The following is a 13,088-nucleotide window of genomic DNA, read 5'->3' as shown; positions in this document are numbered from 1 at the left end:
TTTTGAATAAAAAATCACAAATTATTTATTTGCGATCCAAGAAATCATTTCCCCGAACTTTTATTTTTCATAATTCCTTTTTAAGTGTTAAAATGTAGTGTTCCGCGTAGTAGGCAGGAGAACGATAAGTAATCGTCATAATTAATAGAAAATGCGCCAGACGACAGAGGAGGAGGAAAAATCGTCAAAACGCCCAAAATAAGACACATGCTCATATTTTCCAAAGGGCGACTCCTTTGCCTAAACTCTAAGGGGTCTTTTGACATGGCCTGGTGCTTATCACGCAACCCGTTCTTCAATAAAATTTAAAACATCAATATTTTATTTAATGCAAATACTGTTACTAGTAACTTTTTCTCGATGTTTCACCGGTTACTTTTGATCTTCTTATGTCCAGTGCATATCAATAACAACTTGAATATTTCCTTATTTCGAATGTTCACCTTTCATAAGTACGAAGTTCTTGACTAGATAACTTCGTGAGTGAAAAGTCAAAATATATTTTATGAATGACTGCCACAGACCGAGGAAGTACTCCTACTAAACTCTGCGGTTCGAGGCATCACACCTTCTGACAGAACCTATTATGATAATGTTGTTTACATCTTAACACAAAGACAGATTTTTGGAAGCGATGCTTTGCGGTGAACCGAGTTTAGATTGAATGAAGCAGTGGATTCCACAAAGTGCTCTTATTCTTATTGGTTAAAGTTTTTGTCGAGTTTTACGTGTTTGTTGTTCATTCACATCTTTTGACCACAATATCACTGAAAGAAATGGTTCAGTCAAAGGATGTTTTGTTCTGAAAACTCGTAAAAAAAATTCATTTTGCTTGTTTGTCTGACAATATTTGATATATTCCTCATTGTAATAACTTATTTTAATTGTTTTTCTAAAGCAATAAGGAGCAAAGAATTTGATATGTTATATGAAGTGAGTTGAGCTTTTGTTTTGTTTAGGTCGGCAAAATTATATTCTGTTTAGAGAAATGAAATGTGCAATCTATTTGTTTATGATATTGATTTGCATTCAGATAGCAATTTAAATAAATCCTTAAGATTTAGTGTTGGTTTTGAGAGCATCGAGGAATAAAAACTGTTGTAAATCTCGGAACAAGAGCAGCGTTCGAGCGAAATTCACCTAGAGCAAGGACAAAATGACAGCAATAAGAACAATGCTCATCAATTTTCACACAAGATTTCAGTTTGTTTCCTTGTTGTGAAATGTATATCTGTGTAGATATATATCTGAGTGTGTAGATAGTTCACACAATACTAGTATTATGTTCTCAGCTTTCTGTGAGAATTTTCCGTTTTCCCCCCGTTTTGTCCATATATTTGTTCAGATTGTTTTATGGATTTAGTTAAATTCCAACTTAAGTCTGTTAAGAAATAATGCTTTATTTGCATATAAATAATATTCGATCCTTAGCATTTAAAATATGTTGTGCAATAATCTAGTAATAATAGATTATAGACAAACTGCGTTCATAAAAAGTGATTATAATGACGTTGGTAGGATAAGCCCTATCTTTTAGCTTATATTTAGTAATAAATAGAATATATATAAAGTATTTTTATTATTTATTTGTATCAGGGAATGGTCCAGGCAGCAGTGTATATAAGAGATAAGCTAAAGGAAGATGGCTTGTTAACAAATGCCTTTGCAAAGGTATGTATAATTGTATTTTTATATGTAGTGAAGGAAATTGAGTTCAACAATAAGTGAAAATCACAGTTTCAAGGATTCGTAAATTCGTGGCCAATGACCCTATCAATACAAGGTTTTAATAGAAATTGCACTTCAGTGAAGACTTAATTTCGTGGATAACTTTATAACGAAATCCACGAAAAATAGCATTCAACGAATATTGATGAAACCACAGTAGATTACATATTATATTGTAAATTAGTTTATGGTCTTGAGGCCTGGTGAATTAAATGTACAATAACCTGCTTGTTTGGGTGACACTGATCCACTATTTAGGACGGGGTGGACGAGACCTATGATCTAGTATCCGTTGGACATTCTCTGGGGGCGGGAACGGCAGCCATATTGGCCATCCTCCTTCGCCAGGAGTTCCCAAACCTTCATTGCTACGCATTCTCCCCTCCAGGCGGACTTTTAAGGTAAAAATGGCATAGCATTTAATTATTTCTGTACTTGCTCACCATTGAAAATGTGTATTGTAAAGTACACAAAATAGTTGAAGCCTTATATCCTCTAACATATTTATTGTACATTTTCTATTTCTTTGCAAGAAAAATGTACGATGTCATCCTTTTGTTTGAAAACAAGACAAATTGAAATAAAAACCGTTTGCATTCCGTATTTTATACATTTTATTTAATTTTATTATGATCGTTGTATTGTAGTGAGGCTTGTGTACAAGAAACAAAGTCTTTCATCACGTCCATTGTTGTTGGGAAAGACGTAGTGCCACGGTACGTGTCTGTAATTGATATTCCTTTAGACACTGTATGTTTGTCTTAAATTTAAATTTATCCCAAAAAGTGACTTTAAGGATTTTGTCTAAGTTTAGTGCATAGTACTGTTATATTTCTTGTTTGATTGGTTTGAATTATTTTTCATCCCGTATTTATAAGGAATTATGTTTCATAAAAAAAACCTTTACAATAATACATATTTCATACGTGAATTTTTTCTAATTCTTTACATACACAAGACATCAATATCTAAATCCTTTAATTTAAAATGTAATGTATTCAAAATGCTGCTTTTACAAATTTTCAGTCAAAAGATTTAAGACTCAAATGGGATTATTATATTAAAGATACACATAAGCATTATAAATCAGAAAAGAACATAATTTTTAAAGCTACACACGCCATAATTAGCGTCAATTTTGAATTAAGGTGAAAACGCATATGTTTGTTTGCTTATAAAAGTTTCCTTTATTCTGTAAATTACAATGGTGAATTCAATTTTATTTATCAAAATAATGCCTGAACACGAATATTTATTAAAGAAGAGCGAAACCGACCTCATTACGCATGTTCGCAGAAAAGCAGATGACCGTTATTGTTTGTTAATTTACATATCCGTCACGATTTTGTTGATACTTAACTGTTGTTGATTGAAGTATATTCATCTATACTTCAATGTAATATTTTATCATTCACGATACCCGTACTTTTGCATGTTTAAATAGCCTAGGATAGCACTCACAACCAACAATAGCCAGCTAGAGGAAAACAGATACGTCTTTGTTTCAGGGGTGTCTCAAATGCTCACAAACTCTTGTGTTTTTGTTTTCTTTTATTCATACTCATATATAGTACCAATTTATGTTTTACTGAAAAAAATTATTTCATTTCCTGAAACTATAGCAATTACGAAGGTTTTGAACCTCCACCCATCTGTTTATAGAAGTCTACAATTAGCTGTCAATATCACGCGATTCATTGGTATTTAATTGGAGGCATTACTTCCCTGGCAGGAATATAGATATTTTATATTGTTTAAAATTTAATATCATTGTTACGTGATCGAATTGAGGTTTGAAAGGTAACTTTTATAAGTAATCAAACATATGTATTTTCCACGTCATTCAAAATTGACGCAAATTATGGCGTGTACATAGCTTTAATCATAAGGTATAGATGAATTTATTGAAAAGTGGCAACTCAACAAACAAAGTTTGAAAGAAACTTGGTAAATAACAAAATGTAAATTAATTCTGACAGCCAATCATCATCTTGGTTTAATTTGATTTGAATTGAACTTTATGTTTTATAGAATTCAAACTAAAGATGATTATTAAGCGATTAAATTTTTTTAAACTATTGTTGCAATATTTTTATCAACACTGTCATCATTTCTCACAATATTAAAGTTATGACAATAATTTAAGATGATAAATATGATATTTACAAAAAACATCAAATACGTTACATTTATATATTTTGATCTCTGTTGCCATAACAATAAAAATCTACAATTAAAAAGTATATTTTAAGTAAATTATTATTAGTGCAGACATACTTGGATGGTTTACCTTAAATTTTGCACCATTTTTATATTTGTCATTTTTGTTTAAATTTTTAACAAGATGTTAAACTAATGGCTCTAATGTATTATTTTGAAATCTTCACAGAATTGGTCTCTCTCAATTAGAAGTACTTAGAGCTGATTTAATCAACGTCATCAAAAACAGCAAGGAGCCGAAGGTAGTTTGATTTCTTAAGCGTTTCCCATTTTTGACAATGAGTTCATCATTATTTGGTCAGTCTGACAAAAGGCTTTTGTGCGAATGGAGTATAAATAAATTAACTTATTAGGTTCTTTGGTAACCACAAAAGCTATCTTTTGTAATAAAAAAAGAACCTTGGAAAGTTAATGGGAACGTGATTTGTTCAAAATACGCACTTTAAATATGACCTAATTCCTTTTTACCAGCTATAGTTGTGTTGGTATTAGCATATCTGGAGCCTGGAAGCCCGTGTATTCTTCTTTTGAATACAGTTCTGTAGAATGTTTGTACCTAGATGAGTTTTGATGAACACGTTTCTGTCACGAGATCTGTCATTAATAGGATATCTCGTCCATTGCAACATTCCCGTATTTTCAAGTGACAGTACACTTTGTGCACGAAATTTGTGTACGATTCAGCAGAAACATGCATCTTGTGGATTTTTTAATGATGAGTAACTCTTTGTATTTGGACAACAAGTGCAATTTACTTGTCACTGTTATAACTACAAATAGAACAAAATATTTTAAATATTTAACAAACCACGACATTGCAGAAGGATTGGTGCATTTACACGCAGGTTTCAACAACTAATTCTTTGTAAAACGAATGTTGTTACTTCTATCATCATACTAACCATAGTAGAACAATGACATATCTACAATACAATTTACTTCAAGATTTAAAACTTCACAGATTGCAAGTCTATAACTAAATCAAATTTCAGTGGAAAATAATTGCTCGAGGAGTGTGTTGTGGAAATGCAGAGGCCAGGAAGATGAACCTAGACGAGGTGAGGGTGGAGATGGAACGGGATATCCGGGCCCATCCCTCGGACGACGACATTGCCCTCTCTGCCCACACTCCACTCTATCCGCCAGGGAAAATAATACATATCGTCAGAAGCCACCCCTCCGGAAAAAGGCATGTCCTAATCATATCTTTGTGTTTTTCGCGATTCTGTTTTAACACTAACATGGCCCATAGGTTTAGATAATATTAAAGAAATTAAGGGGCTAAATAATTAACCCCAGTAGATTTAATAGTATCAAAAAGGGATATGCTTAAAGGATATATGGATTAAAAACAAATAGAGAAGTATTCTGTTTTAGTATAGCTAAAACGACAAAGGCAGTTTGTCCATGACATTACTTTAGACATTATATCAGTTAATACTGATTAAAATCCAAATTAAACATTTCGCTTTGAGAGCAGCATTTTACATATGCTGGATTATTTCACAGTTGAACAAAAATGACCCTGAATTCTAGTTAATTCTAGTGATGATTTAAGTTAAAAAGAAACGTGATTTCCATTTTTGCCTTTTATGAGTTCATTGTCAACTTAAATGAATGTCAAGAATAATTGATTACTGATATGTTGATATGAAATATGTATGGATGTCATACCAGTTGTAGGATTATGAAAGGTTGTTATGAAGATCAATTCTAAAAAAGAATTATTTAATTATACTTTCAATTTTATATGTTAATTTTTATCCTGTGTCTAATTTCTTATACATTTAACTTGGTTAAATTTATATGTAAACCATAAAACAAAAAATTAGAAAAATTAAATTTCAAAACGAAACAAGGGTACAATTTTTCCACTATATGTAATAAAGTTTAAAATAAGTAATGCTAGTTTCGTTAAATATTTCACCGTCACGTGTTGTTGTTTTCGGTTTTTTAAACATTTTTTGTGATATAGAAAGTGCAATTCGAGTTATAAATAACAAAAAAGTAGATAACGATAAATTTTGAAATACATGCCTCCTTTGTGTTTTCTTATGTTGTACTTTCAATTGGTTACTCTTTCTTTTGAACGACGTTGTTTTTGTATTAAGGAAATCACTCGGTTGCTGCCAGAGTCGTCAGCCAGTATATCAGGCGATTTGGGCCAATAACAGCGCCTTTGATGAAGTGCTTGTATCACCCTCCATGATAAATGACCATATGCCGGATTATGTTCTTGAAGCCTTAGAAAAGGTAATTCTTTCTTTCAGATTTCATTTTTTTTTAGCATTATGTTAACCGTTTCAGAAAACTTGTTGCTCATATCGGAATTTATTTCAAAATGATTTTTTTATTCATCAATGTCAGATATGAAGAATTTTTAAAATATTTTTTTTACAATGCATTGCATTTTAAAAAAATAATTTTTACTATTCTTTGTAATAAGATAATGATATATATTTTAATAATAAAGGCATCCTTTTACATGGTATATTATAAATTAAAGAATATTTTTACCTATAGAATTCTAAATAAGATAATTTACATTGACTATTTTGCATATTGATGGTTAGAGTACACAAGACGAATGCTCAAGTTAAAATAGATATATATTCATTAATTTTTAATCACATTAAAACGTACTTCAATGGCTAGATAAAATCTTTGAAACGAAGTGTAATAATTGGTCTTTCCAATTTTTTTGAAGTCATTTAGTGCATTAATGTACATTTTCATTTGTAATTTGATTGTATATGCTCCTGAAATATATAATATGAATAACTTGTTTAAAAGACACTCTACACAAGTTTTGATTGGTCTATTGATGAATGAGGATCTGCAACACAAACAGCATAGAATACACAGATGAATTTAACGAAATAAACGACTTGAATAAAACATTGTTTTCTGTAATGCAGGTTTTGGTAAATGTTGCTCCACCAAAGCCTGAAAGAGTATTGTCAGAAGAAGAGAGACAGGCGTTTCTAGACGAACGTTCTCCCTCTGGAGATACATTAAAAGGAGGGACATTAAAACAGGAAGATGTGAACATTGAAGTGGAAACCCTCCCTAGATACCTGTACGAAAAGACAGAAGAAGAAAATGACATATCTATAGGCCCAGATGGACAACTAGTTTTGAATAGTTCAAAGAAAAAACCCAAGTTGATTCTGGATCTAAAAAGCAAGGATCCGGTAGAAGCTCCTCTGGCTAGCCCTGATACGATTTCGGAAAGGTCTAGTGTCTTGAACTCTATAAGTCAAATGAGTGATCTTGACAAGTGTCGAGACAACTGTAGGTTATCCCTACAAAGTCCACCAACATTAGAAACAATTGAACAGTCTCCTGAATTAAAGAAACAGAGCCTAGATGAGGATATTCGAAACTCTGCAGAGCTTCCGTTAAAGTGTAATGGAAATGTTGTGAAAACGCGTGCCGTTGTTGAATGGAATCCACCTCTAATCAAAACTAATTCAGAGGTGGAATGTCCAGCGGAGGTTGTAGTTGTACCAAACGATGAAGAAAAAGAGAGTGCGGCTCTACTTTCTGTTAGATATCCTGAACGACATTCACCAGAAGATACGTTACAAGCGGAATACGAAGATCCCAATTATTATTATACGGCTGCAGACATTGGTTATCCTCATGGTGTTGGGGCGTACCATCCCCCGTTAGAAGAAGTCTTACACAGCAACGAGTCCATACCAGAATCATTAACTGTTCACGAGGAGTTTGACCCAATGCAAAAAACAATTCATCGGATTCAGTCTACATGCCAGTATAAAGATCCCTGTACTAAGTCAGAGGAAACGTTAAAAACATCACAATCAGAATCTCATATACAAACACTTTCTGACAAATTCGTCATGAAACGGTCTCAAGAGCAAGGGGACATAGCACATTTACAAGATTCTGCGAAAGTTTATCATTCATCAAACATGCTCCCCATTCGAGAGTCGCTCGATTCCTTGGAGGAGGATGAAGTCACTTGTCCAATGCGCTCTAATTCGGCTGAAATTTTAAGTGCATTAACATCCCCCTCCTCTGATTCCGAGAAGCCCTTGTCCTCTGTGCAGTCAGATGACGTTTTTGATCTGCCACTGGAGGAAAGTGATGTTTGATGCAGTATTTCATAAGTTATTACACAAGTTCGAAAGTATTTTAAATCATCAAACACAAATTTTTTTTAAAACTAGGTTTTTTTAAATTTGTTTTTAAAACTGTGCATTCTCTGTCAGTTAAGCAGCAGGTACTGCTTTTAAAAGCCAACTACAGATATGAATATTGTGACTACTAGCTTTGAACACATTAATTTCCCCCCAAAAAACATCTTTATAGAAATTTAATCCGTTGATATTTCACTTCATAAATGTTTAATTATAACATAGCTATACTCCTTTATACAATTGTGAATAAAAGGCAGTCAATGAGTTCGTACTTAACAAACTATGATGCCCGTTATCACGGACAGCTATGATATATTTCCTTATTTAAAGGTCCCAATCCACTGTTAGATTGCATAAAAACTTAAAACCTTTTGATTTAGTTTTATGTAATGAATAAAAATATTTGTCCACGCTTTTGCTTTTTATTTTGTTTTTGAAACTGATACTTGAAAAATTAATTGGTTAATGTATGCATGGTTTTTAAGTAGACTTTAGTTCATTCAATACATTACATATGAATTTTGTATCTGATATAAAAATTTACACCTCTGCTGTAAAAAATCATAAAAATAAGTATGTAGCGATGTCAGTCTGTTACTTGGTAAATTACATAAAACGATTAATGTAGTGATGTCGGTCAAGAGGAAATGACATGTATACTTGTATGGGTTATATCATGAAAAGTTGTTTTTCTGTATTAATCCGTTCATATCATTGGTACTTAAAGACGTTTTATCAGATGTTCATTTCGTTTTACCTTAAACTATTTGTACTTAATGTTAATTTATATGAATTATATTATGGTGCCATTGGAGTTATTTAGTGCAATCTTATGTTTTTAACATCACATTTATTTATAAAAAACCCTTTAATTTGTTGAGTCTGTTTATTTTACCCGAGTTTTATCTATACTTGAATATCATTTTTTTTTTATACGCATACATAAGATGTATTATTTGAGAATTAAGAAGTTGTTAATTTCTCATTCATATATCAAATAAAAATCATGCTAAAATGCTGTTTTTTCTTATTTTGTCGACAGTGTTTATTGAATTTTAACATTTTGACGAAAAATTTGCTTATTTTGTTACATCAGTTTACTTCATGTTTCCTTTGATTTTATAAGAAAACCAATTTTTAAAAAAAATCAAGATAGTATCAACAAATTAATAACCAAACTTGGTGATTAAAGTTCAGGTATTTTAAGGCAGACCTAGTTATTTTATTTTAAAGCATCAAATATTTTAATTACCCATAAAATGTGATATTTATTTTTGTGAACTGTGGAGTGTTATTGTTATTCACATATCAATAATTAGTGCCCTAAAATAACGGAATGAGCCAGGCTGGTAATTGCAAGTTTACTACCTGTATCTTATGAATATGAATTAAGAATAGAAATATGCTTCCATCAAATTAAATAAATCAGGCCATTAACCTGAATTTTGTATTGCTATTGAACGCAGCTGTTAAAGTAACACCATTTTAAAAAAAATATTGATTCTCTTAAACCTGATTTATCCCCTAAATTTGGTTAAAGTATCTCAACATTATTACCATCAATCGAAGTAAATGCATCATTTTGTGGTATTTGTTGTTATTTAGGTATTTTACTGTACAAGGTACGATATTTCTCGAAGACAAATATAATATGTTCCAGTCTTTGTGGGTTTTTAAAAACAGTATTTAAATTCATGTAACGTGAAACCTTTATATAAGAAGTGCCTGTTCGTGAGGGTAACAGTTGAAATTGACATCCCGAAAAAAACCATTGTCAACCGACGCGAAGCGGTGGTTGACAGTTGTTTTCGAGGGGATTCAAATTGTCTGAAATTATCTTAAGTTTCGCTCGTTTTTCATAGCATCATTAATTGTTTAATAATGAAACACCAAAACCTTGGTCAAAATTTGTTGCTTTTTAGCAAATATAATTAAAAACCGTTTTCGGTTCTTTTTAAGGTTAAAGCAATATGAGCTGTATTTTTTTTTTACAATTTTAGTTTGCTCTAAAAACTGCTAGTATGCTAAGTCTGCATGTAACTTAAATTTTGTGATAAATAAGATTTTATTAATTTTTGTCAGAAGAAAGATTTCTTTTATAAGGAATATATAGCATTTAAAATTTTGTACAGGACGACAGTAAATCAATTTTGCTTCAATTAAGGCTTCTTAACGGCTTTTCCCACAAAAATAAAGCTAACAGAAATTAAAAAAAACCATGATGTTTTTTGTTAATTTAGTAGAAAATAACATTTTCGTAAAAAAAAAAATTCAAAAATTTCAAAAATGAAATTTTCAGCTCAGATTGCTTTAAGGTTTCCCGTAGTTTGTTTCTAAAGAAGAATCTTAAGATAATTTTGTTTGTAAATCTTCTTTACATCATATTAATTCATAACACTTTTTGATCAATCTGGCCTAGTAAATCACATTCCATAAATCTTATTTCATGTAATTAATCTGTAGAAATATATTTCCCACATTATGTCGGCTTTAATTAAAATTTAATCACATTAATAAGTCACACTGAGGCATGTTTTTGCAGTTCATATATATAAATATAGTTTAATACTAGAGAGTTCTGTAAGTTACTTGAGCTAAATGTCAAGGATCTTTTGTGCGTAATTTTATCACGGTATATTTAGACAAGTTACGTAAATGTTTGTTTTTGATATATTAAAGGTTTCATTTTAACGGACGCTGTTTCTGAAATTGAAAAATGTTGGTTAGGTCCACAATATAGCATCATAAAAAATTATATAAATTTCCCCCAAGGACACAAACAATGTGCCAAAGTGCGCGTGTCCCTTACGAAAATTTTACATTTTTAAAAAATTTAAAGGAAAACCTACACAAAACTTATCATTCTGTCTAATTTAACAGAACGACGCATGTGTTTATACATATTTTTATACATATACATTAATTGTATTTATGTTATTATTATATTCTAAGTGGAATATCATTGGAATGATTAAAATATGTGAACTGGACGATGATTTGAAAAGAATTTAATAAACAAACGTTAGAAGAATACACTATTATTTAGTAGGATGAAAAAGAAGACGGACGACGACGATTGTTTTTTAAAAAAACCAAAGTCTCCTAGTCTCATACATTTAATTTCTTGGAAAGTTGTTAAATGTGTTTACAACAGTAGAATTTCAAGTTGTTGAGTTCAGTGTCGTCTCCCAAAATTGACTGATATTGCTCTACCTTCTGTTGAATTCCACAAACAGCTGACCCCAGGGGACAGGACTCGCTCCACGGTCCATATGTTCCCCAGTACCCAGCCCCCGGCTGCTGCATCATGACGTAAGACTCGCCATTGGTTATGTTTCGACACGTGAACTTAACGAAATTGGCAGCGGTATCGTCATCCGATCCCTAAGGAAAAATTAAAGTGCCGTGATGAGAATTAAATGAATTAAGTAGATACAAATTTGAGCAAATTTTTTGAAAGACCCTTTGTTTCTCATTTGACCTAAGAACATGTTTAAGACGAACACAAGGGTTAATTATAGGTATGTTTGCAAAAAACCTAAATTAAAAAAAAGGTCTTAATAAAAACAACATTTGTAGAAAATCAAACCATGTAACTGACAATTTATTCAATTGTTAGATACATGTTTAGTGATGTGGAGTTGAACAAATAATCAGGATCTGACAATAAGCAAGTTTTTTTTTTTGGGGGGGGGGGGGTTGTTGAAATTATTTATTGCCTTAGATCACACTGAGAAAGGTCTTCTTCTTTTTTTATCAGAGTCAGGTTAGTGTATTCGTCTCTTACAAGAAGTGAAATGTTAATGACTAGATAGAATTGTCGCGACTCTTGCTCAACCAAAAGACTTTTGATCGATTTACAGTAAACAAAATGCCATAACCTGTGTTTCACCTGTGGTCTCTCAACCTGAAGAGCAAAGGATGTAATAAAGTGCCCTCTCTGACAGGACGTCATTGGACCCCAGGTTCCGAAGGATTTTGTGTGTGGGTGGGGTGCAACGTCACCAGAAGCCTCTAAGGTGGTTCCATCTCTACAAGATAGTGATACTCTGTTGAGCGACGTGTCATCTCTAAAGCCTTGTGGTGGTTCAATCTGAATATTAAAATTAAATGGTATGTTTAATATAATGAATGCTTACCGTGTTATTTCAGGAAGTTTTGTTAATAATGAAATATATTCCTTTGAATTTGATCATATATAAAAGTAAAAAAATAATTTTACCATTATCCTATTTATATCCTGCTACATGTTTTAATTAGTTTTCTTAAGAAATAGACTTAACTTAAAACCAATGCTCAACCAGCAATAGTTTTACACTATATGCCCTATTTCAAAAGTAAAAAACCATTTAATGTGTGCCAATATACGCTGTAAATATCAACATAATACCTTCATCTTGTAACCATCGGCAAAACTCCCTTCAGGACAGTATACCACCTGTCCCCAGGTACCCCAGTTCCCGCCTTGGACAGACAGGGATTTTGTAATTTCCCGTCCTTCCCCCACACAAAGAGATGCAATCAGTAGTAAAAATCCACCTATGAAGGTTCTCATGTATTAATAACAAAAATGATCATAATGAAAAATGCATATAAAATTATTGCTTTAACTCTCATACCTTGCATTTTGGTTGATGTTTTACTTGCTTTTATTAACTATCAACACTTTTATACTTCATATGGTGTAATTTTTCATCACTGATTTTCAGATTAAGGAAACAGTTTTATTTTACTCGTACACCAAAATCAGTAGTGTTCATCGCAATCCACATGTGACTTCTATTGAAAAATGAAAAATAGCTACACGTTTATACTTCAAAACATTTGTTACCATAATTGACAAAATAAATGATCAATTGTAGCAATAGATTCAAACTAACAAATTGATTAAATGTATAAAATTTCACAACAGATTTTCACAATACACAAGTTTTTAACATTAATAGTAGCTGTAATTTTGATGGCAACTTGAGG

The 13,088-nt window shown here is 31.7% G+C and overlaps 2 protein-coding genes across 5 annotated transcripts in view; one reads left to right on the top strand and one right to left on the bottom strand.

Annotated features, from left to right (window-relative positions):
• The window catches only part of LOC105320268 (diacylglycerol lipase-alpha), a 42,269-nt gene extending 33,163 nt beyond the window's left edge, over positions 1–9,106 (top strand). For 2 of the 4 annotated variants that reach the window (XM_011418135.4, XM_034476347.2), the window contains exons 13-19: positions 1,597–1,671; positions 1,987–2,129; positions 2,376–2,444; positions 4,118–4,190; positions 4,941–5,137; positions 6,060–6,201; positions 6,867–9,106. In XM_011418135.4, the coding sequence (XP_011416437.4) occupies positions 1,597–1,671; positions 1,987–2,129; positions 2,376–2,444; positions 4,118–4,190; positions 4,941–5,137; positions 6,060–6,201; positions 6,867–8,069 (1,902 nt within the window). In that variant the 3' untranslated portion in view covers positions 8,070–9,106. The remainder of the gene's footprint in view (positions 1–1,596; positions 1,672–1,986; positions 2,130–2,375; positions 2,445–4,117; positions 4,191–4,940; positions 5,138–6,059; positions 6,202–6,866) is intronic. The other 2 variants (XM_011418137.4, XM_011418139.4) reach the window with 2 other exon arrangements.
• Positions 9,107–11,214: 2,108 nt separating this feature from the next.
• On the bottom strand, positions 11,215–12,843 carry LOC105320267 (vitelline membrane outer layer protein 1). The gene is made up of 4 exons (XM_011418134.4): positions 12,734–12,843; positions 12,505–12,653; positions 12,007–12,207; positions 11,215–11,498 (listed from the first exon to the last, which is right to left on the bottom strand). Exons 1-4 carry the CDS (start codon positions 12,738–12,740, stop codon positions 11,250–11,252), a joined length of 606 nt encoding a protein of 201 aa, XP_011416436.3. The 5' UTR covers positions 12,741–12,843; the 3' UTR covers positions 11,215–11,249.
• Positions 12,844–13,088: the final 245 nt, after the last annotated feature.

Source organism: Magallana gigas, chromosome 9 (assembly GCF_963853765.1).
Source record: "Magallana gigas chromosome 9, xbMagGiga1.1, whole genome shotgun sequence".
Lineage (NCBI taxonomy): Eukaryota > Metazoa > Mollusca > Bivalvia > Ostreida > Ostreidae > Magallana > Magallana gigas.
The sequence above is the reverse complement of the archived record's forward strand: the minus strand, read 5'-3'. Positions and strand labels throughout refer to the sequence as shown.